The 27,547-nt window shown below is 46.6% G+C and overlaps 2 protein-coding genes across 2 annotated transcripts; one reads left to right on the top strand and one right to left on the bottom strand.

Annotated features, from left to right (window-relative positions):
* The first annotated feature begins 859 nt into the window (after positions 1–859).
* Positions 860–27,547, top strand: ITGAD (integrin subunit alpha D). The gene is made up of 30 exons (XM_072753422.1): positions 860–1,007; positions 2,106–2,211; positions 4,532–4,635; positions 4,781–4,851; positions 4,988–5,102; positions 6,280–6,410; positions 7,068–7,213; positions 9,880–10,033; positions 10,130–10,280; positions 10,480–10,553; positions 11,830–11,959; positions 12,067–12,209; positions 12,397–12,537; positions 12,631–12,840; positions 13,514–13,644; positions 13,761–13,918; positions 14,468–14,622; positions 14,883–15,014; positions 15,815–15,888; positions 16,117–16,258; positions 20,550–20,663; positions 20,775–20,854; positions 20,955–21,038; positions 23,327–23,405; positions 23,566–23,673; positions 23,778–23,855; positions 24,054–24,167; positions 24,311–24,412; positions 24,680–24,790; positions 25,264–27,547. The coding sequence occupies exons 1-30, from the start codon at positions 977–979 to the stop codon at positions 25,375–25,377; spliced, it is 3,483 nt and encodes a 1,160-aa protein (XP_072609523.1). The 5' UTR covers positions 860–976; the 3' UTR covers positions 25,378–27,547.
* On the bottom strand, positions 26,590–27,263 carry COX6A2 (cytochrome c oxidase subunit 6A2). The gene is made up of 3 exons (XM_026011241.2): positions 27,125–27,263; positions 26,835–26,971; positions 26,590–26,717 (listed from the first exon to the last, which is right to left on the bottom strand). Exons 1-3 carry the CDS (start codon positions 27,195–27,197, stop codon positions 26,634–26,636), a joined length of 294 nt encoding a protein of 97 aa, XP_025867026.1. The 5' UTR covers positions 27,198–27,263; the 3' UTR covers positions 26,590–26,633.

Raw genomic sequence — 27,547 nt, 5'->3', positions numbered from 1 at the left:
AATATGCCATAGTTAGGAATTTTGTCATGCCTTATACCTTTCTATCTCTATTCCTGGGCCTTTACACTTTCGCCTTTTTCAGGTGTTTGAGAAACATTCATGTATGTTTAATTGTAGAATATTCAAAACACACAGAAAATTACAGAGAATAGGTAACAACCATCTATTATCTACTATTCTCCCATTTATCAAATATTAAAACATTAAATTATTAGTATTAAAATACGAAGGGTTGAATGGCAAATTTCACAAATGTTAGAAGTCCTTCCCACCTTATCTGAGGCAATCACAATTCCATTTCTATCTTCATAGATTAGCTTTGTCTATTTGTATGAAAGGAATCAAACATGCACCCTGCTGTTTGACCTCTTTTACTTACAGCGAGGTTGAGATTCTCCCATCTTGTTATGTATATCTGTAGTCTGTTCTCTTTGATTGCTGACTAGTCAGCCCATTGTGTGGCTGACTCCTAAGCCCGTTTACCCATTTGATTATCCATTTTCCTCTTGATGGAGTCTGTTTTTTAAACTACACCCTCACTCATGCTCCCCCTCAACACTGCTCTCTGAGGTCTGAGGTGGAGGTCTGCCTCTCTCCAGGCTCACATCCACGCACCCTGCAGCCATCTGTTTCATCCCTACCACTTACATGCAGCCCAGTTTCTGAGGATTTAGAGGAGTCCTAGGTCGCATTGGGTACCAACAGGGTCTCAAGGGCTGGCAAGGGTGGCCTTGGAAAAGGAAGCCATATCTATAGAGATGGTGGTGGTGAGAGAGTATGGGGTACTTTCCCTCAGAGTGTCTTTGACCTCCTGCCCCTGTCTGTTCTATTATTAACCAAGGACTTCCTGACTGTGCCCCTCCTTCTGTCACTCCAAGGTCCTGAGTCAGTATATTAACTCTCCCCCAGGACACTGAGTGCTCTTCAGTGCTCTGCTGCTCAGCTCTTGACTTCTCCTTCAATGTAGTGCTCAGTGATGGCTTTTAGAATTATGCTCCTCCTGGGTGGTGAGTGGGGGCCCTCAGGGCTGGGAAAAGCCTAGGGGGACATCTTTATCTGGTAGGACAGTCTGAGGCTGGTGGTTAGCTCATATAGCTCTCTGGAGGAGCTGAGAACAGGGTGGGGTAGGGGCCTGGGGTCCAGAGTCTTGTGTGGAAGGAAGAATTGTCTGCAATCAGGAGAGGGGAAAACCTGAGCAAAGATGAGAGAGGGTGGACTGGTAGGTTATGCCTGGATGGAGGATAAGCTCCTTCTCCATAATTCCTCCTGTGGTGCCCCTGGTGTGTGTGGTACGGGGGATAGGAGTCTGCCCCAGAGCCCAGGGGGAAGGCCACAGAGTCACCAGGGAGGGGAAATATTGCATATCACCTCCCTGGTCCTCCACATCCCTCATGTCCTGATTTCAGGAACGCTGTCCTAGCAGCTGCCAAGAGAATAGTCCAGAAATAGATAACTGTATCAGGACCATATTCATGTGTCATTTGAAATCACTTGCATGTCAGCTGAAAATCAGAATCCATACAAAAATCCAGATTGCCAGCTTCTCTTAAGAAATGGGATGGTCCAGGGATGCCTGGGTGGTTCAGTGGTTAAGCGTCTACCTTTGCCTCAGGGTGTGATCCTGGAGTCCTGGGATCGAGTCCTTCATGGGGCTCCCTGCCTTAAGGGTGACCCTTTGCTCTGGTCTGTCTGGGTCACTCCCAAAGACCCTGGTGTAGTTATTCATGGTGCCCCCTTCATTCTCAGAAGGTCTCAGTTGAGAATATAAATTTACGGACACTTTATCTTTATGGGACATGCCTGATCTAACAGACCAGGAGGTGGCAAGCCTAATTTCAGATTGTGGATATCCTTTGAAATGTCCTTGAGGGGGCATTTCTCTGGATTGTCGCTCTTTGTCTCGTGGGTTATTTCTAAGCGGGGAGAGAGATGGGAACCACAAGATGGCAAATCAGGAAACAAAGAAAAAGAGAACACCCTTCTCCTGGGCAGATGAGCTGGACTGGGGTGGGCATCAAGATCCCAAGAAGTCAGGGGCCCAGAGGAGATGGAGCTTTTCTGACTGTCCCACAACCCCGTCTCACCTCCCTCTCCGTATTCCTCAGTCCTGGCTTCTTATCATGGATTCAACTTGGATGTGGAGGAGCCCATGGTCTTTCAAGAGAATGGAGCTGGCTTTGGACAGAGCGTGGCCCAGCTTGGCGGATCTAGGTAGGCCAGGCCCACTTCCCCGACTTCTATCCCCTTCAACCCGCAGGGGAATTGCTGATCGCGGTATGCTCAGGAGGTATCCTGGAGGAAGGGCAGCATGGGCAAGAAGCCTGTCCATCACTCCTCTGAGGCCTCTGACCCCACTACTTACTAATTCACAATCCCAGGAAAGGCCGCATGCTCCGGACAAGACCCTGCGTCAGCTGGGAGGTCTCGAATCTGTTTTTCTGTGACCAGTACAGGTGACCAGACTACAGTGTTTTGTAGTCTTCCTCTTGAAATTATTAATAACTTAATCTTAGCCTTTGTGCTTTGTAAGTAAAGACCGATGGGACAGTGGAGAAGTGTAGGGCTTTGGAGGCTTGGCTCTTATTCAGCCTGACCTTCCAGGGAATGTTTCTCAGCTGCTGCCCTCAGCCCCTGGCGTGAGCTGAGCAAGGTCAGACTCGGCTTAGGTGCAGGGTCGCCCAGTCCTATGAGGGTTTGCCCTGGCTCCGTGAGTATCCCTATGCCTGAGGGAAAGCAACACCAAAGAGCAAACAGGAAATAGCAGGACAGATAGAGAGGAGGATTGCCAAAAAACAAAACAAAACAAAAAACACCCCCCAAACCCTAAAACACCTTTCCCCCCCCCCATGAACAAGAGGCCCTGCATTTTTATTTTACTCTGGGTGGAATAAAATGAGTGAAGGTACAAATTAGGTACCTCACTCTGCCTCCAGGAGCTCGCATTCGCAGGTCCCAGTGACAGGGACCCAAGATGTTGAAGTGACCATGTGATACAAGCATAACTAAAGTCTGGGAGGCATAGGAAGGGAGGGATCAAACCTGGGAGGGAATTCCAGGAGGGCTTCACACAGGAGGTGGCATTGGCAATGAGCCTGGGAGTGCAGGAAGATTCCATTGACCAACAGGTAGCATCATGAGGTCACTCAGTTCTACAGGCACATCCATCCCCCCTCCTCACCCAGCTGGCTGGCGGGGAAAAATGCCAAGTGCCAGAGTTTTGTCTTTGTCTGTTTGGGAATACAGAGCTCGTAGACTGAAGTGCACAAACTTGAATCGTCCAACTGATGAATTTTTCCTGTGTACAGCCAAGTGACCGCAGCCTAGATCAGGGTGTGGAACATCTTCAGCTCCCTCCCCTGGGTTCCCTTTGGGTCCTTCCTGTGGACACAGAATCCAAAGATAGTCACTGCCCCACTTCCATCACCATCAGTTTGTGTTCAGGCCCTATTGATAACTATATATATGCATATAACTATTGATTGACCACTGTTCCCCAATATTTACAATAAAGTAAATAATATATATTGGATGACATTCTGATTGCTACACAGTTAGTGTTTTTCCTGGTTTCTGTTGAATCATAACCCAAATACTGAAAAGATAAGCCTGTGTGTAAGAAGGAATGGAGGAGATAAAGAAAAACCTGCAGATCAATGGTTAAGATCATGAGTTTGTTCACCATTTATGCCACTATTTCCAAACTGCTACATCTGCTACGTCTCTGTCTCCTTTGGTCTTCATCAGCAAGTCTCAGACACGCAGGAATTTCAGCTTTCCGTAAAGGGATAGCTTTCTAAAGGAACCTTTAAATGCTAACTTAACAAAAAAAAAAAAATAAATAAATAAATAAATGCTAACTTAACAAGGCTTGCTCGGCTAATTAATTAAAATACAGCAGTATTTGTCTAGTTTTCTCATGTGAATGGAGAGATTATTGATATATACTTCTTTTCCAAACTTAAAAAATTCCCTCCTTTCAAGGAATTCTGCAAAAATTATTGCACTAACAGGACTATAGATATTCATATGGATTCTGATACTGCTGCTTTAGATTGTCCAACTTAAATTATTTATATTTAAATTGTCCAATTAATTACAGAATCATCTATCTGTCTTGATAACTCATGGCTTTAGGAGATTTTTCCATCTAACCTGAGGTGATCTATTTCTTGGGTGGCTCAGGATAACGCACCCCAGAAACAAAATGCACTTACCTATGGCTGGGAAATGCTGTTTTTGCTTTGAATAGTTTTATTTTTGGCGAATGCAAAAAACCAGCAACACTCAAACCATTTGTGTATATAAGTACACATTTATTTATGTGTACACGCACACAAACAAAAAGTTCAGCATGCTCCTCAGCACACGTGGGGTAAACTCAGACCCTCATAGTTGAATAGCCTCATGAGTGGCAAATGCAGAGAGCTTCCCTCTCAAAGTCTCACTTCCCTGTACATAGCGATACTTCCTCACCTGAAGCGTCCTGTGCCCTTACCCCTCCTGCAACTTTATGTCATGCTTGTGCCTTCAGACTCGTGGTGGGAGCCCCCCTGGAGGTGGTGGCGGTCAACCAAACAGGAAGGTTGTATGACTGTGTGGCTGCCACTGGCCTATGTCAACCCATACCACTGCACAGTGAGTGACTCTAACCAAGACTTGCGGCCCTCAATCTTCCTATACCGCGGTTTCCTTCCTATTGCCTTGGTTTCTGGGAACTCTGACTCTCTCCCCCAAATGAGGGCATGGCCATGAGTGTGATCATGTGTACCTACCCTCTCAGCACCCCCAGATGCTGTGAACATGTCCCTGGGTCTGTCCCTGTCAGCCTCCACCAGTCGCCCCTGGCTGCTGGTGAGTCTCCCTGAGTCACAAGAGGGTCACAAGGGAAGGGTGAGGGTAGGGCAGGGGTCAGGGGAGGTTGGGGCTGAAGGAGATGAGTATGGAGAGTTCTGGGGGCCTCTTTGATCACACAGGTCTTTGCCCTTAGGCCTGTGGCCCAACCATGCACAGAGCCTGTGGGGAGAATATGCATGTAGAAGGTTTTTGCCTCCTGTTGGACTCCCATCTGCAGACCATTTGGACAGTACCTGCTGCCCTACCAGGTAGGTAGAGACAGCGATTCTATGTGAGCACATGCTGGCACTGAAGAGTGGGTAGACAAAGAAGGTGGACCTCGATGGATCAGAACAGGGGCCTCAGCCAAGCCAGAGGAGCTTGGAGCATGGCTGGATGCAGGTTGCCCCCAGGAGCAGGAGTTGTAAATTTGGATAAGGCATCTCCTGAGTTCTCAGCTGGGAGCCATCCTCAGCTACTCCCTGTAGCTGATAATAGGGACCTGTGTCCTGAGAGGGGTGGGTTTTGGTGGCAACCTTAGCATCTGCTGTAAGTGTGTTCTTGTGCCTGGAGCCATGGTCCTAATAGCCAACCTTTATGGGGAGCCAGGGCCTATTTAAGCATTTTATGTACATATTAACACTTTTTACCCTATCCCATTTGTTAGGCACTATTATTATTCCCATTTTACAGATGGGGGAAACTGAAGCCAGCAAAGTTCCATAACTTGCCTGAATAGATGACTGAGCTAGGATTTTAGCCCAGCATGCTCAGAATGCACACACTGAATCACATTGCTAAATTGCCTTCCCCTTGTGCTCTATGACATTCCTGGTGTGTATTCAATAAATGTTTGTTGAGTAAGTGACTAAGGAGTCCGTATGGCCTCTGTCCTTTACTTCTTTTACCCTTTCTAGGCCTTGTGAAAGGAGGGAGGAATAGGGACTCTGCCGAAGGGGGAGTGGCTTGGGCATCAGATTTTTTTTTTAGTTTAGAACTCTTTTTAAATTAAGTTTTAATTTCAATTCCAGCATAGTTACCATACAGTATTATATTAGTTTCAGGTGTACAATATAGGGATTCAACAATTCCATACATCAGCTAATGGTTATCAAAGGTGGACTCCTTAGTCCTCATCACTATTTAATCCATCCCCCTGCCTACCGCCCTTCTGGGTACCTTCAGTTTGTTCCCTTTGGTCATGAGTCTCTTTCTTTCTTCATCTGTCTGTCTGTCTGCCTCTCTGTTTTTTTGCTAGTTGTTTTATATCTTAAAGTGTGGGCAATGGATTTGGGCCTCCTCTGTGGAGGATGTGGAAACTGGGTGGGAATTGTTTCCTAGGTCAAGAACGGCCCCTTAACTCTGTGGAACAGGAAAGGTTTCTGGGCCCTGGGAGACAGCTGAGACTCACATATGTATCTGTGTTTCCTTCTTCCTTCTCTACAGAGTGTCCAAGTCAAGAGATGGACATTGTCTTCCTGATTGATGGTTCTGGCAGTATTGAACAAAGTGACTTTAAGCAGATGAAGGACTTTGTGAGAGCTGTGATGGGACAGTTTGAGGGCACCAACACCCTGGTGAAGACTGGGTCCCTTAGGCCTAGGAGTGGGGTGCGGGTGGCAGTTGCCTTGGGGAAGGCCAACCTAGGAGGAGGCCTGGTATTGCTGGGGGTTGGTTCAGTGGACCCCTGCCATGGTGGGGCTAAGTGTCCTAGTGCAGGGCTGATTTGAGCCCTGATCTGAGGAAATTCCCTCATGGTAATTAACATGTCCACACATGGCCTAGGAAATACACTTTTTTACTATTTATAAGCTTTGAAAAAAAAGTTTTGCTGTGAAATTAGACTGAAGGTGTCTTGGCCAAATAATTAATGATTTCTTTATTATGTTTTCCATTTAACTCATGATTTATCTTATTATTTTATTTCCCAGTAATTAGTGTATATGTGTGTAGAGATTCTTGAAAAGTGAGGAAATACAGCCTACAAGTTGTTATGAAATTTTCTAAAAATCCAAGTTTAAGAATATTGAGGTTGGCAAGGTTATTCCTTGCAAACTATGAAAGAAGCATTGTTTGGTTTTGATCTTCTAGTGTTCTTTTGGGGTCAAATTTCTCCTGGCTTTTAGCCTCAAAAACACATGGGAAATGGTTTGTAAATCCAAAGTTATTCCAAGATAAAAAGTTTACTAAAGAATAACTCCTGAGCCCCAGGGCCTTTCTCTTGTCCTTTGCAGTTCTCACTGATACAGTACTCCCACCTCCTGAAGATCCACTTCACCTTCACGCAATTCCGGAGCAGCTGGAACCCTCTGAGCCTGGTGGATCCCATTGTCCAACTGGACGGCCTGACATATACAGCCACGGGCATCCAGAAAGTGGTGTAAGTTCCGCCTTCTGCCTCATGTGTGTATACCATACCAGTTCCTCATACTGGTGTGCACAGTCCTTCTCCAGGGTTGGGAACTCTGGGGAAAGGGGCTCAAAAGGGAAATAAGGGAGCTTAGGTGGGGACATCCTTGGAGTGTTCCCCCAATATAGGTACATTCTGCAGTGTTTCCTCTTTGCCTGGCCTTGGATGGCTGGAGCATGTGTCTACCTGGGCAGCCAGAGACTCGGGCTTTGGTTCAGACACATCTGAGTTCTCATTCTGGCTCCCCGCCGGTGACCTGGGCGTTCCTAGGAGGTACTGACTGTTTCTGTGTCTCAACAAACTCTCAAATGAGGATAAACTTACAACTAGGTTGTAAAGATGAAAGGAGATAACATTCATGCAATGCCTCTGCACAAGAAGTGTTAGCTAAGTGTTTGGCATTTTATCAGAGAAGCGTGCACCCACAAAGCGTCTTCTTTGTGCCTCTCTCCCCACCCACTCTACCCACACGTTCCTCCTCCATGTGACCTTTCTGCATTAAGTGGGTGCTTACCATGTGCTTGTCCAGCCTTGGGTGCTAGGCCAAGAAGTGTTGGCACTCAGTTACTCAAGAAATGAGTAATTGGTGTGGCCAAAACAGAAGATGTGTCTCTCATGGGAAAGGACTGGGCTGGGAGTCTGGGATCCCCAACCTCCTGAGTGCCTCCCTGGGGGTGGTGCTGGAGAAGTGCTGAACAAGGGATGCTCCTGCCAGATGTACCCTCTCTATTTCTGGGTGGCTTTTCTGCTTTGAACACTGACCTCATGGGACTGGACAATCAAGAGGAATGCCTTTGCCTCTTGAGTTGAAAGTCACACAGGAGTGGCATCCCTTCCTAGCCCTCGGAGCTCCTGTCAGTGGTGGGTGGTGGTGTGGTTCTCATCAACATCCATCCTGCTCCCATCACCAAGGACAGCAGGTTCCCCACTCCTCAGGGCCAAGCCCATCTCAGGGGCTCTCTACCACTGACTGTGGTTTCTTTCTTCTTATTTTTAGAAGTTTCATTGAAAATGAAAAGATAAAATATCAATAAAACAGGACAATTTTGGAAAAAATATTATTGGAGTCCCTCTATCAACCACTTCACAGTATTTTTTAAAAAATAGAATTGAATAAGTAAATCCTATCCACAGAGCACAGGATCATTTTTATCCTTTATTCCGACATAATTCATAGAGTCACAATGTGGGCAGAAACTTGTTTCATCCTGCCTTTTTTTTTCATCTGCTACATAAACCTATGCCATGTTTCTCTACAGCTTTTAATGTAGTCCTTTGAAAACTTCTCATTAAGTAGCTGGATACTGATTTGCTAAATCCTTTCCTTGATCTTGGACATTTAGGTTGTTTCCAATATTGTATGTGATAAACGCGCGCGCACGTGTGTGTATTTATTTTGCATCTGTAGAACTACATTAGCATATAGTTTTTAAAAAATCATTTTTAACAGCTACTATATAATTAATCCTACCTGTAGGCCATTCATTGTTTTAAAAGCTTGGCCTCATTTTATCCTCAGAATAACCTGATATGATGTTTCTGACTTATCTTTTGTTGCCTAATAAACCACTCCCACATTTAGTGGCTTAAGCAACAACTATTTTATTATTTTTTTAAATGATTTTGGGATCATCTGTTTCCTTTGGGATCTTCCATGTGGCTGTGGCTAGAAGCTGGAACATGAGAGATTCATTCACATGGCTCCTGCCCAGGCAGGAATGATTAGAAGGCTGAGCCCAGCTAAGATGGTATAGAATCTTTCTATCCAAGCTATAGAAGTTTCAGAATTCTCGAACTATGGACTTCCTTCATAGTGGCTCAGGGCTCCCCAAAGTTCAAGAGATACCAAGGCTTCTTAGGTTCATAACTGGCATGGTGTCACTTACATTTCATAATACTGCTGAAAATAGGACACAGGTCAGGTTCAATATAGGAAAGGAACCAAGTGTGGCACACTGGGGGCCACTTTTGAAAAATAGCTATAGTACAATGATTATTCTCACCTTCCCAGAGAGAAGCAGAGGCCCAAAAAGGTAAAGCAACTGTCCATGTCTTCCAGATTCCAAAGCTCCTACTCTGAAACATACTACCTACTGGAAATGTGGTACCATGGTGGAGGAAATTTAGAACAAGGAATATGAGTTCCTTTATTTATTTTTTTAATAAATTAATTTTTATTGGTGTTAAATTTGCCAACATACAGAATAGCACCCAGTGCTCATCCCGTCAAGTGTCCCCCTCAGTGCCCGTCACCCCTTCCCCCCCACCCCCCGCCCTCCTCCCCTTCCACCACCCCTAGTTCCTTTCCCAGGGTTAGGAGTCTTTATGTTCTGTCTCCCTTCCTGATATTTCCCACACATTTCTTCTCCCTTCCTTTATATTCCCTTTCACTATTATTTATATTCCCCAAATGAATGAGGACATACACTGTTTGTCCTTCTATGAGTTCCTTTATTATTGGTCTTACTAATCATTGTGTGATGCTCAAAAAGGGCTAAGGCGATGTCCTAACATGACTTACAGAGTCTGAAAGTACCAGGACTCCCCAGTCTCTCCAGATGAGTTTCTAGAGCTATTTATTCCTTTCCAGAATCAATTTAATCTCCAGAGAGACATCCCCTTTTCTTCCCCTACAGGGAAGAACTATTTCATAGTAAGAATGGGGCCCGTAAAAGTGCCAAGAAGGTCCTCATTGTCATCACAGATGGGCAGAAATACAGAGACCCCCTGGAGTACAGCGACGTCATCCCCCAGGCAGAGAGAGCTGGCATCATCCGCTATGCCATTGGGGTATGTCCTCTTCCTCATGTCTCCCTCGGACTCAGGCTGCACCTCACCAGGGAAGAAAGGCTGGCGGGCTCCTCCTCAGCGGCCTCTCTGCCACAGGTGGGAGATGCTTTCTGGAACCCCACTGCTAAGCAGGAGCTGGACAACATTGGCTCAGAGCCGGCTCAGGACCATGTGTTCAGGGTGGACAACTTTGCAGCACTTAGCAGCATCCAGGAGCAGCTGCAGGAGAAGATCTTTGCACTCGAAGGTAAAGGCAGGGTGCGCTTGGGTCTTGGAATTGAAAGGTTCCAGACCCCGTTGTCCTCGCAATTCTGTGGGTCCATCCCTAGTCACAGCTCACCCAAAATTGTGCCCCAGACCTGAGCTTCAGATTCATTCTTCTCCTTCTGCTCTGAGTCCTTGTGGTCTCCTGGCCCCCACCGCCTGAGTGACCTGTTTCCCTACAGGAACCCAGTCAACGACAAGTAGCTCTTTCCAACATGAGATGTCACAAGAAGGCTTCAGTTCAGTACTCACAATGGTAGGTGGAGCACATACCTGACACCGGGCACCAATCCTGAGCCAGCCCTGTGCTGGGAGCTGGGAACCAAAAGTAAAGAAGATAACGGATTCTGTCTTCAAGGTCACTGTTTGGAGAGACACATATAGGCAGTGAATGGAGGTGATAGGAGCACAGCAGAGAACGGATAGTCAGGTTCTTGCTCTCATAGGCACATATCCAGTGGGAGGAGACAACAAAAATCTTCAGATGTTGCTAGGTGTCAGATTAGAGCAGGAGAGGTGATCAGAGGAGACCTGAGGAGTGACAACTGAGGCGTAAAGATGAGAAAAGGTTACCCTGGAAAAATCTGGAAGAGATTGCACCAGGTAGAGAACAAAGCAACTGCAAAGGTCCTGAGGCATGAACAAGGTTACTGTACTAGAGAGATAGATGGGCCAGCACAGCTGGAACAGAGTGAGTGACGGAGGTGGAAAGATGGGAAAGGCTGTCATGCAGGTGAAAGAAACGGGAATATAGCATGACTTGTGTGAAAGTAGATGTGTGCTCAAACTATCCAGAGGGGTTTGCTTCAAAGTAATTTTGGGGGTGACTTAGGGGGACACAGAAATAAAACAAAATTGGTCATGAATTGATTTTGAAGCTAGGTCATGGGTACTTAGGAAGTCATTATGCTCTTCTTATTACTTTGGTATATGTCCTCAATTATCGGTAATCAAAAGCTTTAAAACGGCAATAAACAAAGTATGCTGAGGAGGAAACGCCTATCACTCCCTGTGGGAGCCAAAGAAGACCTCCCAGAGGAGGTGAGGTTGAGCTTGACTCTTCCCAAGGGAGGAGCTGAGTCCCATAAAGAGAGAAGAGAGAGGTGTCGAGGTCAATTGCTTCATGTGTTTAAAACATCGGGCAACTCCACAGGTTTCACAGGGTAGGACAGCCCTAGATGCCATCCTCAGGGGGTGGTGACTGAGAGTCATCCTGGTTTGCCAGCAGGGTGGTGGCTATACGCTTGGTTCAGAGGAAACCTAATCTGGGACACTAAGGATGGAGTAGAGAAGAGCAAACTGGAAGGGCAGAAAGGGAGGTGGGTGAGGAGAGATGGGACTTGTAGGAACAATGGCACTGGGGACGGACTGAGAGACATTAGGAGTGCGGGACACTGAAGCTGCTGAAGAGCACTAAGGAGGGAGAAAGAGAATTGGAAATAATGAGCAGAGTCTGTGGCAGGCCTTGCTTTGGAAGAGGCATTGTCTTCTTTTGGCTCAGGCCTGCTCAGCCCTGGATCCTTTCCTCCCAGGATGGACCAGTTCTGGGGGCTGTGGGGAGCTTCAGCTGGTCTGGAGGTGCCTTCCTGTACCCTCCAAAGACGAGCCCCACTTTCATCAACATATCTCAAGAGAATGTGGACATGAGGGACTCTTACCTGGGTGAGAACAGGCCATGGTTGTGGGCACAGGTGGGAGATGAGCTGCCTGGGGGTCAGGAGCTCAGGGGGTGGGCAGGAAGCCTTTGTGCTGAGGCCTGCCTTCCTCAGGTTACTCCGCTGAGCTGGCCTTTTGGAAGGGAGTACAGAGCCTGATCCTGGGGGCCCCCCGCCATCAGCACACCGGGAAGGTTGTCATCTTCACTCAGGCATCTGAGCAATGGAGGCCAAAGGCTGAAGTCTCAGGGACCCAGGTTGGGTGTTGAGGAAGCCAGAGCAGAACCTGAGGGTGGCAGCGCCTCTAGGGGCCCAGAGGGAGGAGATGAAGGGCCTTGGGGACCCATCGAGGAAGGCCCTCGTGGCTGGGGGGAAGTGGGACCTGTCCCAGAGGGTGTCCCTGTGGCAGGAGCAGGCAAGGTGACTTCAGGCTCTGCCCTGCAGATTGGCTCCTACTTTGGGGCCTCCCTCTGCACAGTGGATGTGGATAGAGATGGCAACACTGACCTCGTCCTCATCGGGGCTCCCAATTACTACGAGCCGACCCAGGGGGGCCAGGTGTCTGTGTGCCCCTTGCCCCAGGGGGTGAGTGTCTGATGAGCCTGGGCTGAGTGGGGCCTTGGGTGTGGGGTAGAGGGATGACCTCGGTTGGGACCTGACACTGGTTTTGTCCTGCAGAGGGCGAAGTGGCAGTGTGAGGTCATTCTCCGTGGAGAGCAAGGCCACCCCTGGGGCCGTTTTGGGGCAGCCCTGACACTGCTGGGCGATGTGAATGGGGACAAGCTGACAGACGTGGCCATCGGAGCGCCAGGAGAGCAGGAGAACCGAGGTGCTGTCTACCTATTTCATGGAACCTCAGGACTGGGCATCAGCCCCTCACACAGCCAGGTGAGGCCACTACCTGCAGCCTCTTCAGTTCCACCTCCTTTTGCAGGTGTCAGATATGCCTGGTGCTGTGTCTTGTCACTGACCTTAGCAGTAGCCATGCTCCTTTTGGGGGTTTAGTGCCCTGAGTGTCACCGGGCCCACCCAGCGCCAATTATCTCTCCTTTCTCCTTTGGCTCCAAACAGACTTGATTCTGTTGTGGGCAGCTCAGTGGCCCTGGGTCAAATGCCTGGCCAGCCACGTCAGCTCTGTGGCCTTACACGGGTGACTGATTTAGCCTCTGTGAGTCTTAGTTTCCTCCTATGAAACAGTAGATGAAAAACTCCATAGGTTCTTGGAAAGCCGGCTGAGTGGAGCGCTAAGCCTTCTGTTCATCGGAGGTTTATGAGGGAACATACAAACGATGAGTGAATGAACTATTATATTTCTATGGTGACACTTTTTCTTGTCATGAGCCTGCACCCTCATGACAAGTTGGACCAAAGGAGCTCCCCTCTCTCTGCCTGGGTCCCTGGAGCCTCACTATGCTTGCTTTTCATTCCTACCCTCTCATCTGTCCTTTTCAATATTTCTGGTCAGATGTGCCATGGCTGCAGTCTCCTTCAAAATCTTTCTTGTCAAACCTGGCAAATGACCTCCCCTTGACTTCCACTTCTCCTTTCCCTCTCTGGCCAGCGGATTGCAGGCTCCCAGCTCTCCCCTACACTCCAGTACTTTGGGCAGTCGCTGAGTGGGGGTCAGGACCTCACCCACGATGGACTGGTGGACCTGGCTGTGGGGGCCCAGGGACAGGTGCTGCTGCTCAGGTGACAACTCCCCACATCCCACTCTTGCCCACTGTGTGTCCAATTCAGCAAGCTGCCCCCTCCCTTCTACTCACTGAGTTCAGAGTTGGGGCCTCAGCCCCTGCATACACCCTCAGGAGTCAGCCGGTGCTGAATGTGGGAGTGACCATGAGATTCACGCCCTCGGAGGTGGCAAAGGCTGTGCACCAGTGCTGGGAAGAGGTGCCCTCCGCCCTGGAAGCTGGGAATGCCACAGTCTGTTTCACTATCCAGAAAAGCTCACTGGACCAGCTAGGTGAGTCTCTTTCCATGGGACACAGCCCCTTACTCCCCGAGAGACCCCCACCCCTATCCTCAGGAGAGAGTGGGCCTAGGAATCCAGATGCCACCTCTACATCCATGCAGCTGCTGGCATTGGGAACCTGGGTCCCTTCTCTCCCCTGCTCCCCATACCCAATCCAGTCGCTGTATCTGTAGGATACGTCTGGAGTCTGCCCACTTCTCTCCACCAGCCCTAGCCACTTGCTGCCTTGAGGCCACCACTTCTCTATCCTACCTGTACTTTGAACTGTTTCCTTCCATGTCTGTTCTTGCACCCTCCCACCCTTTCTCCACAGAGAAACTAGAGGGATTGATCCTAAAGCAGAAATCTAGCGTCCTCACTTGCCTGGTTAACACCTTCAGGACCATATTTCTCTATCTTCCTTTCCACATCTATCCGAGCACCCAACACAGCTCTGGCCCATAGGAAGTGCTCAGCAAATATTTGTTGCGTGATAAACAAAAACAGAACATCCGAGGTTCTCTTGGGCTTTTCATCTTCTGTTCCCCTGTTGTGCTTCAGGTGATGTGCAAAGCTCTGTCAGGTATGACCTGGCATTAGACCCAGGCCGTCTGATTTCTCGTGCCATTTTTGATGAGACCAAGAACTGGACTTTGACTCGAAGAAAAACCCTGGGGATGGGAGATTACTGTGAAACCATTAAGCTGCTTTTACCAGTAAGGGCTTTGGGATCTGGGAAAGGGAGGGGGAGAAGGAGCCCAAGGTGAGCTTCTGACATCTCTGCTCCCTGTTGAGTGAGGTGAGAAGGGGGGCGAGACTGGGGGCTGGAGAGAGGAAAGTTGCGGCCAAAGAGCCTGGCCCCATAGCTTGGACAGAATTTTGTCCAGACAGCAGGAAATGGATGCAGTTGAGGAGAAGGGCCAGTGGTGGAAAGTAGGAAGGATCTTGAGGTTCTTGAAAGCTCCTTTTCCCTCAGGACTGTGTGGAGGACGTGGTGAGTCCCATCATCCTACGCCTCAACTTATCCTTGGTTGGGGAGCCCATCCCCTCAGCTCAGAACCTTCGCCCTGTGCTGGCTGTGGGCTCACAGGACCTCTTCACTGCCTCTGTGAGTCTTCCAATGAAGTCCCAGGGATGTACTGACTTCACTGTGTCTCAGTGTGCTCAAGAACCTGTTGTGGTTCTCAGCTTCCCATCAACCACTTCAAGTCCGTGGTGCCTCCACCCAGTCACCAAAGCCCTGCCGAGCTTGGACCCTTACACACATCCCAGCTGGTCACCACTTTACCTCCACAGAAACTCTCTGATTCTCATTCTCCAAATCCGTCCCAGCTTTTCTCATTCCCACCTTTGTGCCTTTGTCCATGTTGTGTCTTCAACTTGGGAAACATTTCCTGCACTCCACTCAAAGTTCCTCTGTAGTCCTCAAAGCCCCAGTCTTATCTCCCTCTCTTTTGAAAATCACATTCAGCATCTGTCACTTCTTCTCTGGCTTCCTATTACATCATGGTGATACTAATTATTACACGCCTGGCATCTACTTTTGTGGCTCTCCTGAAACTGTGGGTTCTGTGAGTACAAGAACTCTGTCTAATTCATCTGTAGTTTGCACTTTTCCCAACCCCAAACCCAACCCAGAACCTGTCCCTCACTGACGCTTAATAATGTTTGTTGAATCATTGTTCCAGTGTGAGTTGGACTTAACTCCGCAACTTTTGTTCCTGAAGCCAAGGAGCTTATTCTTTTCCATTCTAACTGCACCCTAATGCTCCACTTGTGGTCAGTGTCTAGCACAGTGTTGTGTGTGGGGTTGGTGCTCAGTAATATTCAATAATGAGCACTCAGGATGAGCGGGAATGGAGAAAGAAAAAGACACGGATGGGAAGAGGCTCTACTGTTTTGCTGCAGCTCCCCTTTGAGAAGAACTGTGGACAAGATCACTTCTGCGAGGGGGACCTGAGTGTCAATCTCAGCTTCTCAAGGTGAGCTCTACGTCCTCTCCCTTCTAGACCCTGCAGCTTTTGGGTCTCCCATCAACTTGGGATGAGAAGTGCTTCTGGTTCCCTTTGCTTCTCCTTCTAACAGAGAACTTACATTTTGGTTGGTATGTTCTCATTTCAGGAGTTCCCACAGTCCTGCCCCTACCGCTGATCCAGGTCCAATCCATTTCCTGTGGAGTCTCTTTTTCACTTTTGTCCTTCCTCCTCCAGCCTGCAGACCCTGGTGGTAGGGAGCTCCTTGGAGCTCAATGTGACAGTGACTCTGTGGAATGAGGGTGAGGATTCCTATGGAACTGTGATCCACTTCTACTACCCAGCGGGGCTGTCCTATCGAAGAGTGTTAGGAACCCAGGTAAATAGCTGTCTTGGGCTCTAGTGGCCGAGTCCTCTTCCTTCCCCTGGGTTATAGTGGGTTCCTTTGAATTCTTCTACGATGAAATACAAACACACACACACATACACACACACAATTCTGGAGGAGAAGAGAGAGAGAGGTGCATATAGCAGATGTATAGTTTAATGAATAATATTAAGCAAATAGTATCCAGGTCAAGAAATAATGCACTGCTATCACCCCCCAGAAACCCTCCTGTGCCTTTCCTCAAATAACCTCACTCTCTCCCCAAGGTAATCATTATCCTGAGTTTGTGGTAATCATTTCCTTGTATATTTTATGGTTTTACCACGCATGAGTACATCCTTGGAAAAACGGTGGAGTTTTGCGAATATTTGAAATTTATGGAAACATCTGTTCTTTTGTGTATTTATTTCTTTCTTCAACACATGTATGTGAAATTCATCCATGTTGTTGCTTGTGGCTGTAGAATATTTATGTTGTATGTAGATTCCCTTTTTATGGCAATACCACAATTTATTTACCCATTCCACAATTTTTAAAAAGGTTTTATTTAAATACTAGTGAGTTAAGATATAGTGTAATATTGCTTTCAGGATGTGATTCATCACTTTATTAAAACACCCAGTGCTCATTACAAGACTCTCCTTAATATCCATTTAAGATATGGTCCATCGTCATCCCACCTCCCCTGGGGCAACCTTCGTTTGTTCTCTATAGTTGAACTTCTATGGTTTGCCTCCCTCTCTTTTTTCCCTCTTCCCTTGTGTTCACCTGTTTTGTACTTTATTTCTATATAGGAATGAAATTACGTGGTGTTAAAAAAAAAAAGAAAGAAATTACGTGGTGTTCATCTTTCTCTGATTACTCTATGTTCGCTTAGCATAATACCCTCTAGTTCCATCCATGTTGTTGCAAATGCCAAGATCTCATTCTTTTTGAAGGCAGAGTAATATTCCATTGTATATGTATAGCACATCTTCTTTATCCATTTATTACTCAATGGACATTGGGGCTCTTTCCATAGTTAGGCTTTTGAATTCAATGCTGCTATAAACATCGGGGTGCATATATCTCTTTGAATCGGTTTTTTTGGCCCTTTATGTAAATACCTAGTAGTGCAATTGCTGGATCATAGGGTCGTTCTCTTTTTAACATTTCAAGGAAACTCCATAGTGTTCTCAGGAGTGGCTGCACCAGTTTGCATTCCCACCAACCGTATAAGAGGATTCCCCTATCTGTGCATCACTGCCAGCACGTGCTGCTTCTTGTAGCCATTCTGACAGGTGTGAGGTGATCCCTCAATGTAGTTTTCATTTGTATTTCCCTGAGGAGGAGTGATGATGAACATTGTTTCACGTGTCTGTTAGCCATCTTCATGTCTCCTTTGGGAAAATGTCTGTTCATGTCTTCTGCCCATTTCTTAACTGGATTATTAATTTTTTGGTTGTTGAGTTGGATAAGTCCTTCATAGACCCTGTTACTAACTCCCTATCAGATATGGCATTGGGAGATATCCTCTCCCATTTTATTGGGTATCTTTTTATCTTGTTGATTGTTTCCTTCAGTGTGTGGAAACTCTTCATCTTGATGCAGTCCCAAAAGTTCATTTTTGCTGTTGTTTCCTTGCCCCCAGAGACGTGTCTAGTAAGAAGTTGCCACGGCCAAGGTCATAGGTGTTGCTGCTTGTGTTCTCCAGGGTTTTGATGGTTTCCTGTCTCACATTTAGGTCCTTATTCCATTTTGAATGTATTTTTGTGTATGGTGTATGAAAGTGGTTCGGTTTCATTCTTCTGCATGTTACTGTCCAGTTTCCTCTCACCATTTGTTGAAGAGACTGTCTTTGTTCCATTGGTTATTCTTTTCTGCTCTGTTGAAGATCAGTTGACCGTAGAGTTGTGGGTCCATTTCTGGGCTTTGTATTCCATTTCACTGATCCACGTATCCATTTTTGTGCTGGTACCATGCTGTCTTGATGGCTACAGCTTTGTAATATAGCTTGAGGTCCCAACTGTGATGCCTCCAGCTTTGCATGTCTGTCTCAAGATTGCTTTGGCTATCCAGGGTCTTTGCTGGTTCCATACACATTTTAGGATTGTTTCTTGCAGCTCTGTGAAGAAAGCTGGTGGTATTTTGATAGCGATTGCATTGAATGTATAGACTACTTTGGGTGGTAATGACATTTTAACAACACTGTTAATCCAGCGCATGAGCATGGAATAGTTTTTTATTTCTTTGTGTCCTCTTCAATTTTTTTCATAAGTGTTGTATTTTTTGCAGAGTACAGATCTCTTACCTCTTTGGTTATGTGTATTCCTAGGTATCTTATGGAATTTTGTGCAATTGTAAATGGGTTCAATTTCTCAGTTTCTCTTTCTGCTGCTTCATGATTGCTGTATAGAAATGCAACAGATTTCTGTACATTGAATTTATATTCTGTGACTTTACTGAATTTGTGTATCAGTTCCAGGCATTTTTTGTAGGAGTCATTCAGGTTTCCTAGAGTATCATGTCCTCTTCAAAGAGTGGAAGTTTGACTTCTTTCCTATGACTTGGGCCTTTTATTTCTTTTGTGTTGTTCGATTGCCGAGGCTAGGACCTTCAGTACTATGTTAAGCAAGAATGGTATGAGTAGACATCTGTATCCATTCTACAATTTTTGATCATTTGAGTTGTTCCCTGACTTTGGCCATTACTCTTCTTGAGCATGTATCTCGGTGCACCTATAGGTAATATTTGGGAGGTATTTGCCATGTATGGAATTGCTTGATCTTGGGTCTGTATATCTTCAAATATAATCAGTAGAGACAAAACATTTGCACCTATTGTGCTTCCATCAGCAGTGTATTAGAGTTCCCGTGGGTTTCCATCTTCTGTACTGCTTGGCATTGCCACACTTTTATTTATTTTTATTGTTTTGTTTTTTAAGATTTTTTTGGTTAATATTCCACTAATTTCTTTGAGAGAGAGAGAGAGAGAAAGAGAGAGAGAGAGAGAGGCAGAGACGCTGGCAGAGGGAGGAGCAGGCTCCCCTTAAGGGGCAGGATGCAGGACTCTATCCCAAGACCCCAGGATCACACCCTGAGTGAAGACAGAGGCACACCTCTGAGCCACGCAGGCATCCCCATTGTCAGACTTTTGAATTTTTGCTCATCTGGTGATATTTCCTTACAGTTTAATTTGCATTTCTTTCTTTCTTTTTAGATTCTATTTCTTTATTTGACAGAGAGAGATAGCTAGAGAGATTCTGAAGGGGAGAGGCGTAGTGAGGAGGGTGAGGGAAAAGCACGCACACTTTCTCTCTCTTTCTCTCTTTCTTCTCTCTCTCTCTCTCTCTCTCTCTCTCTCTCTCGTACGCGCCCATGCCCACACATACACACTGAGCAGAGAGCTCCACCAGGGGCTTGATCCCAGGACGCTTGGATCATGACCTGAGCTGAAGGCAGACCCTTAATTGACTGAGCCACCCAGGGGCTCCTTAATTTGCATTTCCTTAATGAAGCTGAGCATCTTTTCATCTGTTTCCTGGTCTTATTGATTTCCTCTACTAGGAAGTACCTGTGCAATCTTTTCCTTATCCTTCTATTGAGTTCTCCATAGTTTACTTGCTTTGATTTTTTATTTAAATTCGAGTTAGTTAACATAAACTGTATTATTAGATTCAGGAGTAGAATTTAGTGATTCACTGGTTGCCTATAACACCAGTAGTCATTCCATCAAGTGCCCTCCTTAATGCCCATCTCTCAATTACTCCATCCCGCCACCCACATACTTTTCTTAATTGCAAGAGTTCTTTAATATTCTGGTTGCCAGTACTTTCCCAGTTATATGTGTTCAGATATATTTTCCAGCCCTATGGCTTCTCTTTTCAGTCTCTTCATAGTGTCTTTTAATAAACCAAATGTATTAATTTGATTGTGCTGGATTTTCACCAAAACTTTTCCTTTAGGTTTAGTTTTTTTATGTTCTGATCTTGTCTAAAAAATACTCCCCTATTCCAAGGTTATGAAGACATCCCCCTTTATTACCTTAAAAACTCAATAAGTTTCCTTTTCACATGAAATCTTTAATCCAGTTGGAATTTAAAGTATGGAGCGAGGTGGAAATCTAATGTTTTGTTTTTGTTTTTCTGTTTGCTTGACCTTATTTGCACGGGCCACTTTTCCTAGCACCATTTATTGAAAAGTCTGTCCTTTCTCCCACTGCTCTACAATGCCACCACTGTTATATATCAAGCCCATATATGCATGTCGGTAATGGTTTTTCATTTGTTTTCCTCCTCGGGAAGCAACCCCATCAGCGCCCACTGCGCTTGGCATGTGAGGCTGTGCCCACTGGGAATGAGGGCCTGAGGAGCAGCAGCTGTAGCATCAACCATCCCATCTTCCATGAGGGCACTAAGGTGAGTGCTTCCCCCAAATCCTCCTCACTCTCCTCCCTTGTCCTGACCCACTTCCTCCCTTACTCCCCCATGACCTGCCTGATCTCCATTCTTTCCTTCTCCTTCCCTCAGGGCATCTTCATAGTCACATTTGACGTTTCCTACAAGGCCACTCTGGGCAACAAGTTGCTCCTGAGGGCTAATGCAAGCAGGTGAGTCCACGTGTATCCCTCACTCTTTCATCTCATGCCTCAGGCAGAGATTTCTCTCCTGGATTCCTTCCCAATGAGGCTCCCCTCTCTCTGTCTCCAGTGAGAATAATAAGCCTTCAACCAGGAAGACCACCTCTCAGCTGGAGCTCCCAGTGAAATATGCTGTCTACATGGTGATCAGCAGGTGTGGACCTTTAACCTTTCTCTAAGCCTAGTACCTCCTCTTGCAGCTCAGGCTGCTCTCTAATGGTTAGGTGTCTAACCACCTCACACCAGTGAGAATGGGGAAAATTAACAAGGCAGGAAACCACAAATGTTGGAGAGGATGCGGAGAAAAGGGAACCCTCTTACACTGTTGGTGGGAATGTGAACTGGTGCAGCCACTCTGGAAAACTGTGTGGAGGTTCCTCAAAGAGTTAAAAATAGACCTGCCCTATGACCCAGCAATTGCACTGTTGGGGATTTACCCCAAAGATTCAGATGCAATGAAACACCGGGACACCTGCACCCCGATGTTTCTAGCAGCAATGTCCACAATAGCCAAACTGTGGAAGGAGCCTCGGTGTCCATCGAAAGATGAATGGATAAAGAAGATGTGGTTTATGTATACAATGGAGTATTACTCAGCCATTAGAAACGACAAATACCCACCATTTGCTTCAACGTGGATGGAACTGGAGGGTATTATGCTGAGTGAAGTAAGTCAATCGGAAAAGGACAAACAGTGTATGTCCTCATTCATTTGGGGAATATAAATAATAGTGAAAGGGAATATAAAGGAAGGGAGAAGAAATGTGTGGGAAATATCAGGAAGGGAGACAGAACATAAAGACTCCTAACTCTGGGAAACGAACTAGGGGTGGTGGAAGGGGAGGAGGGCGGGGGGTGGGTGGAATGGGTGACGGGCACTGAGGGGGACACTTGACGGGATGAGCACTGGGTGTTATTCTGTATGTTGGTAAATTGAACACCAATAAAAATTAATTTATTTTAAAAAAAAGGGTTAGGTATCTAGACTAAGCCCTCTAATTCCTCTCATGAGAATACTTTTGACCAGCCATATATTTATGGCACAATAACATATACCATATGCTTCTTGCTTCTCCTCTGATGAATTAGGACACACACACTTTGTTTCCCCGTGCACTCTTCGTCCCTCTCCAAGGTGCAGGTTTCCTCTAATATTAGGCCAATTCTATTCTTGTGCGAAATATGAGCATGCTCACACCAAACTGACTAGATACAGATCGTTTTATGAGCACTCTGAAATGGGAATGTAGGTTTGTCACCACACAGAGCAAAGAAAAGGTACGGTTTTCACACAACTAAGGGGAGACCAGAGATGTGAGAAACTGCTGAGAAAGTCTCTAAGAGTCCAAGGTTGTGTCAGGCCCCAGGAAAGTCAAGTGCAAGGCTGTTGTTCTCAGTTCTGAAGGTGGCTGGAGGAGCAGGGGCAGGCCAGCTTGCAAGCAGGGCAAGGAGCTTCACATACTTGGCTAACCTCCAAAGGTTTAGAGAGTTGGTCAGAAGCTCATAATATTGTCATAGGACAGAATTTGCTACCACTGTTTCTGCTGATGACAGTGTGATGTCACTGACAGTCACATCTGTTGGAAACTGTGGGGGCCCGTAGAGTTTCTGTATGGCTGGCCTTGCTTTTGTACACTCGATGCTGGTGATATGTGTAGTAACCTTCCTGGTTTGCTTGATTCCACTGAGACCTTAGATGTAACTGTGGCTTTTTAACTGTTGAATCTGCAGAGCCAAGCACACAGCCAGGCATAGGGTAAATGTATACTGAAGGAAACTGGGGATGGATACATTAATGGTTGGATAGATGGATGAATGGATGGATGCATGGATTGAGGAAAAGCCACTGCAGCCTGGAACATTCATGTCTACCAGGGGCTTGTGTTCAGGCACCACGCTTCCTCATTTAGTTAACTTCCTCAGACTAGCCACATCTATTTTCTTCATTCCATCACAGAGGGACCATCACTGCATTTATCTCTGAGTGATCCAACCATGATTCCCTCAAGCTCCCCTAGGCATATTTGTTCTGGTAGCAGCCTCTGCAAGCATTACCTGAGGCCAACCATATACCTAGTAGAGGAGAAAGCCATGCGAACACCTTTTTTTCCCATGGGAAAGTGTTTAAATGTTATGAGAGGTAATGTTTAAGTTGGGCCTTTAGGTGAAAATTTCCAGAAGGGGAGTGGTAAGGATGTTCCAAGCAAGGAAAGAACTTGAACAGAGTTATGAGGATATGAAAGAGCCCAAGGTATCAAAGGACAAGCTAGCAGTTCTGGGTGACTGGGGCAAATGCCACAGGAGAGGAGCCTGTGGGGATCATAATTATTTCACTGGTCGTCATCTTTTGCGGGGCCCAGCAGAGCCCTTGGCAGTAGACTGGGGCACAGCTAAGGGTGGCTACAGGGCTACTGCTCACCAATAAGCCCTCTCTCTCTCTAGGCAGGAAGACTCTACCAAGTACTTCAACTTTTCAACTTCTGATGAGAAGAGCAAGAAAGAAGCTGAGCATCGGTATCGTGTGAGAGGCCAAGGAACATGCATATCTTCCCTCCCATGGTGCTGCTAATATTGGGAGCTGGTGGGAGAAAGGAAGAGGAGCCAAGGGCTAGGTTCAGGAGAGAAGTAGGATTGGGGCTGCTCCAGGGACCAGGATAATGTTCCGTTTCCATTGTCTGCAGGTGAATAATCTGAGTCAGCGAGATGTGGCCATCAGCATTAATGTCTGGGTTCCTATCCTGTTGAATGGTGTGGCTGTGTGGCATGTGCCTTTGCTGAACCACTCACAGGTGCCTGCTTGCCTACCTAACTCTCCAGAGTCTGACCCTACAGTGCCTCACACCCTCTCATCAGTGAAGTGTTGATCATTCTGTGGTCATTTCTCTCTCACTAGAGTCTCACTTGTGTGTCGGAGAGGGAACCTCCTCAGGATCCTGACTTCCTGACCCAGATCCCAGGGAGTCTTGTATTGGTGAGAGAGACCCTGGATTTCCATTGGGGGATACAGGGCAATGAACTTGCTAGGATGGAGATCTATCTATCTATCTATCTATCTATCTATCTATCTATCTATGTCTTCTAATTGTTCATCTCTTCCTCACGCCAAACCTGACAGACTTCATTTTTTCCTGTGTTTCTTGCCTCAACTTCCTTCCTCTCCTGTCCCCAGAACTGCTCCATTGCTGACTGCCTGAAGATCCACTGTGACCTCCCCTCCTTTGGCATCCAGGAGGAACTTGAGTTCACCCTGAAGGGCAACCTCAACTTTGGCTGGGTCAGCCAGGTGTGTAGGCCCAACAGCAGAGTCCCTCTCTTGAATTTGGGTGGTACCAGATAAGTCTGTGCCCATCCTCAAGCCAAGTGGTTACTTCAACTCTGAGCCTTTTCCCAGCGCTACTTCTGCAGCTATGCCTGTGTGTATTGCAGACATTGCAGAAGAAGGTATTGGTCGTGAGTGTGGCTGAAATCACGTTCAACAGATCTGTGTATTCTCAGCTTCCAGGACAAGAGGCATTCTTGAGAGCTCAGGTAGGGACTATGTGGTAGGCAGCAGCCAGGCTGGTAAGAGGGTTCCTAATGCTAAATCTGTGGTGCAGTGTGGGAGGCTCAGAATCCTGGAGGGAGGAAGGATGAAGGTCTATCAGCAGGAGAGTTGTTCCCAAGCCCATGGGTATTTCCGTATCTCACAGTTTGAAGAAAGGGAAGGAGGGGAGGGAGTTTAAGGTTGAGTAACCTAGGAAGAGTCTGGGACAGCAAGAATTCTGATACTTTCTGATAAGGTCAACTCCACTCCAGATGGAGACGGTACTGGAGAAGTATGAGGTCTACAACCCCATCCCCATTATTGCTGGAAGCTCTGTGGGAGGACTGCTGCTGTTGGCCCTCATCACAGCAATTCTGTACAAAGTAAGTGTTTTCAGCCCACTCTCAATACCACCAGGCTCTAACCCAAACCCTTCCAGAGACCGGATGGTATAGTGGGGAGAAATCATGCAATGGATTCAAGCAGACCAGTTCGCACATTTTGACTCTGTCCTACTTATTCTTTAATATCAAGAAAGTTGCTCAACTTCTCTGAGATTGTTTCCTCATTTGGAAATGATAATAATGCTTCAGAGTAGCTGAAGTGAGACATATATGAAGCCAGGATGTGTGTGTAGGCCTAGTATTTATTTTCGGTTTTCTACTATAACTTAAATGCATAACTGCTGTGCTTGCATACAGTAGATAATACATGATTGCTTTTTTCAATTAAGTGTTCTAGAACATAAATACAAGTCAGCTTATTTCCCTTCTCTTATTCTCTCTCAGCTTCTTCCTACTCCCAACTTTCTTCCCTGCCCTCTTACCCAGCTCTTCTGATTTACTTCCCTTCACAGCTTGGCTTCTTCAAACGTCAGTACAAAGAAATGCTGGATAACAAACCGGAAGACACTGCCACATGCAGTGGGGAGGATGTTAACTGTGATGCCCCCAATTTGCCTTTGTCCTAATAATTTACTTTTCTATTTGTCCCTACCCCCATGGACTGGTCTTGCCTTTGCCTACAAATCTACTTCCATGGGAATAATTTCTGTATAGATCTGGACTGGTCTGAACAACTTACTAGGTGCTAAGCCAACTTCTCAAGGCATTGAAATGTTTTTATATTTCAACATATTTGTCAGTTCTTCAGTAATGACTCAGTTTTTACAGGAGGAAACATGATGCAAGCATGAATTTTCACACACACACACACACACACACACACACACACATACACAAATAATTGCCATATTAAATGAGGATGTTTATAACACATTATTCTTGTATGAAAGGGCTTTAAACAGGTACCTGAGTCCTGTTCTAGGAAGAGTTAGGAGAACTTGCTTGTGGGCCTAGAAAACATCCTCTCACTTTTTTAGGAGACTGAGGCCTGAGATCATCTTTTCTTGATGGTGCTATGAGTAGTATCAGGAGAGAAGCCAAAGGAAGAAGTGTATGTGTGTGTTGCTCATGGGTTTCAGCACAGGCTTTAGGCTCCTTGGTAATGGCAAATGAACAGGGGTGTGAAATGCCCTGAACTTGTTTGAACCAATATCCCCATTGAATGAGGTCCCCAAAGACTGGGAGAGCTAGGCTTCCAAAAAGGAGCATCTGATATCCCAAACCAACAGAAGACCCATTAAGAGTGGTCATAGAGGATGGCTGAAATATTCCAAATCTACAATTAGGTCATGAAGCCTCACACATAAGGCTGTAGGCCCTCTATTAGAAATCAAGGTTGTCTCCAGAAAGCCAGAATTCACAGATACTGTCAGTGCGTGTCAGGCAAAAAGTGGTATTTCAGGGTCTGTAGCTCTGAGTTTCCAGGGGCCCTCTAAGGAGGGGCCTCATTTAAGCCACTTAATCTTTGAGAATCTCAATTCCTCCTCTAGAGAAGGGGATCCAAAATTATATTGCTCCCAGAGTTACTGTGAGGATTCAGGGTTATGTGAAAGACCTTTACAATCTAGAGCCCTAATTACTAATAGGTGAGAGAAAAGGAGTGGGGATGGGAATCTCCTATGTAGTCATCAAGGATGCTCCCTGGAGCACCTCCCAAATCAGGGCCTTGGGAATAGCAAGTGGAGCACAGGCTTTACTGTGCACCTGTGCCCAGGAGAGCTCTTCAGATCCCCCCCAACCCCATTCCCAACCTGCGGTCCCCAGGGAGCCAGCAGACACACAGTTTCCACACCTTTATTGCCTGGGAGCATCTGCCTGGACCTCAGGGCTGTTCATAGCCAGTGGGCAGAGGGTTGACACGGGGATTGTGGAATAGAGTGCGGTTGCCATCTCCCCAGGAGTAGGGCTGTGAAAAGAGGGAGAGCAGATTGTCAGTGCAGTCCAGGCCTGGGGACCCCCTGGCACCCTTTGCCTACCTGACCCTTGCTCCCATCCTGCAGGTAGAGGCCTCAGGCCAGCGTACCTTGGTGCGGATACGGAGGTGGTGGTAGGGGATAAACTTGGGGCGTTCGTGGTGGCCTGCGTGCAGCCAGGAGTTGAGGGTGCAGAGGGCCACACTCGGGAGTGCCAGGACGAAGGTCAGGAGGCGCCAGGTGCTGGCTGCAGAAGGGGGAGAAAGGGGGAAGCAGAGATGAGAGAGAAGTGGGGAAGCCAGGGCCTCTGAAGATCAGAGTGGGAGGGTTGGTCAGTGAGGGTGTCCTCAGGACTTTGGAAGGCCACAGAGGCGGAGAGGGGTACAGGTATGCCACTCACCTCCTGCCCCTCCGTGGTCTCCCTTTGCTGAACTTGCCAAGCCCCGACTCAAGGACCTCAGAGGCAGAGCCATTGTAGTGGGTGAGAGAAACTGGAAAACAGTGTGCTGTCCTTTCACTCTCCTTCACCAAGGCCTAAATTCCCCTCCCCTCTTTTTGGGCCAATCACCTGTTGAGTCTGTAACATGGGTGGCTATTTTTAGGGGGTTTCTATATTTAAAGCGAGGCCTTACTGGCATGAGGTCCTCCTTCTCTCCAGACAGCTGCCATTTGGTATCTGTTATTTTGGTAAGGGACACTTAAAAAACAATATGTCATTCTTTTTATAGTTGTAGGGAACTACTTCCTTCAATACTCTATTCCCAGTGGCTGGCATACAGGTCTTTAACAAATATTTGTAGAATAAATTAAGTATCCCTTTGAA

This window comes from Vulpes vulpes, chromosome 3 (genome assembly GCF_048418805.1).
Source record: "Vulpes vulpes isolate BD-2025 chromosome 3, VulVul3, whole genome shotgun sequence".
Taxonomy (NCBI): domain Eukaryota; kingdom Metazoa; phylum Chordata; class Mammalia; order Carnivora; family Canidae; genus Vulpes; species Vulpes vulpes.
The sequence above is the reverse complement of the archived record's forward strand: the minus strand, read 5'-3'. Positions and strand labels throughout refer to the sequence as shown.